This window comes from Pteropus vampyrus, unplaced genomic scaffold (genome assembly GCF_000151845.1).
Source record: "Pteropus vampyrus isolate Shadow unplaced genomic scaffold, Pvam_2.0 Scaffold448, whole genome shotgun sequence".
Lineage (NCBI taxonomy): Eukaryota > Metazoa > Chordata > Mammalia > Chiroptera > Pteropodidae > Pteropus > Pteropus vampyrus.
Window position 1 is genome coordinate 235,867 of NW_011889229.1, and position 1,392 is coordinate 237,258.

General features: G+C 64.7%; 1 protein-coding gene across 3 annotated transcripts in view; it reads left to right on the forward strand.

The window, feature by feature from the left end:
• Positions 1–1,392, forward strand: part of PPP2R1A (protein phosphatase 2 scaffold subunit Aalpha) — a 28,226-nt gene that overhangs the window by 16,038 nt on the left and 10,796 nt on the right. For 2 of the 3 annotated variants that reach the window (XM_011381699.2, XM_023524143.1), the window contains exon 9: positions 650–784. In XM_011381699.2, the coding sequence (XP_011380001.1) occupies positions 650–784 (135 nt within the window). Of the gene's footprint in view, positions 1–4; positions 96–192; positions 264–649; positions 785–1,392 lie in introns of all 3 variants that reach the window. The other variant, XM_023524144.1, reaches the window with a different exon arrangement.

Genomic DNA, 1,392 nt, shown 5'->3' on the forward strand with positions numbered 1-1,392 from the left:
TGAGATCACCAAGACGGACCTGGTCCCCGCCTTCCAGAACCTGATGAAAGACTGCGAGGCCGAGGTGAGGGCTGCAGCCTCTCACAAGGTCAAAGGTTGGTGCTGGCGACCCCACACAGCGAGCGGGCGGGTGTCCGCAGGGCCGGAGGGGGGACCAGGTCTCACCTTCCGGCCTCCCTTCCCTGTGCGCAGAATTCTGTGAAAATCTCTCCGCTGACTGTCGGGAGAACGTGATCATGACGCAGATCTTGCCGTGCATCAAGGTAGCGGGGGTTGGTGGACGGAGGGGGCAGACCCGAGGCCGCCGACTCAAGGGACAGCCGGGCGCAAACCGAGTTCCCGGCCTCCCGGTGCCGGGCAGCCTGGGTTTGCAATGGTCGGGGGGGGCCGAGCCCGGAGGTGGGGGCTTCCCCCTCAGAGGCCACTGAGACCGCTCGCCAGATGCTTTGGGATTGGGGCGGGGCTGCTGGAGGCGCAGTCACTGAACCCCAAGCAGGTGGGACATCTAAGGAGCCACAGGTCCCCTCGTAGCCTGAGCCATCCCCTGCTGCATAAGTGACGAGGGCAAAAGCAGAAGCGTGGCTCAGGCTCGTAGGCGTCGTGCGCTGGGCTGCGGGCCCTGTGGCCACCCTCCCTTCCTCCCCCGCAGGAGCTGGTGTCCGACGCCAACCAGCACGTCAAGTCGGCGCTGGCTTCGGTCATCATGGGCCTCTCCCCCATCCTGGGCAAGGACAACACCATCGAGCACCTCCTGCCCCTCTTCCTGGCTCAGCTGAAGGACGAGGTGAGGGCGCGGGCGGGCTCCGAGCTCCGGAGGGCCAGCTGCTGTCCCCGGGGGCCAGGCTCTCGCAGAGTCTCGGCAGACACCAGGCCTCCGGCGAGCCGAGTGCGGGCGCGGTGTGCTGTCACAAGCACGTCATGACTTAGCAGGCAGTTGTCTCACACGCCCTCACTCTGTGCCAGTCCCTTTCCTGGGCATCAGGGACACCGAGAAAAGACTAAGACAGTTTTGATCCCCCGAGACCATCCGAGACTGAAAATGGGGCGAGCTGGGCGACCCCACGATCGCGGAGGTGCTGTGATATGTGCCCGTTCATTACGGCTCAGGCTGAGGATCTTTAATGGAGACCCCAAAATATACAGGCCTAGATAAGAGAGTTCTCTCTCACACAGTGGTCCGGAGATGGGCGGGCCCACCCGGGGTTAGCCCTGGGACCGCCATACCCTGGGGGTCTGAGGCACTGCTGAGTTTCGCCGCCTCCCTCCTGGCCGGCATGAAGGGAACAGCAGCCGGCCTAGGCCTCTGGGGGCCCCAAAGAGGCAGCCGTGAGCCTGCTGACGTCCCAGACACCATTCCCCTGAGCCAGGCACGTGAGCACGCCAGCTGCTTAG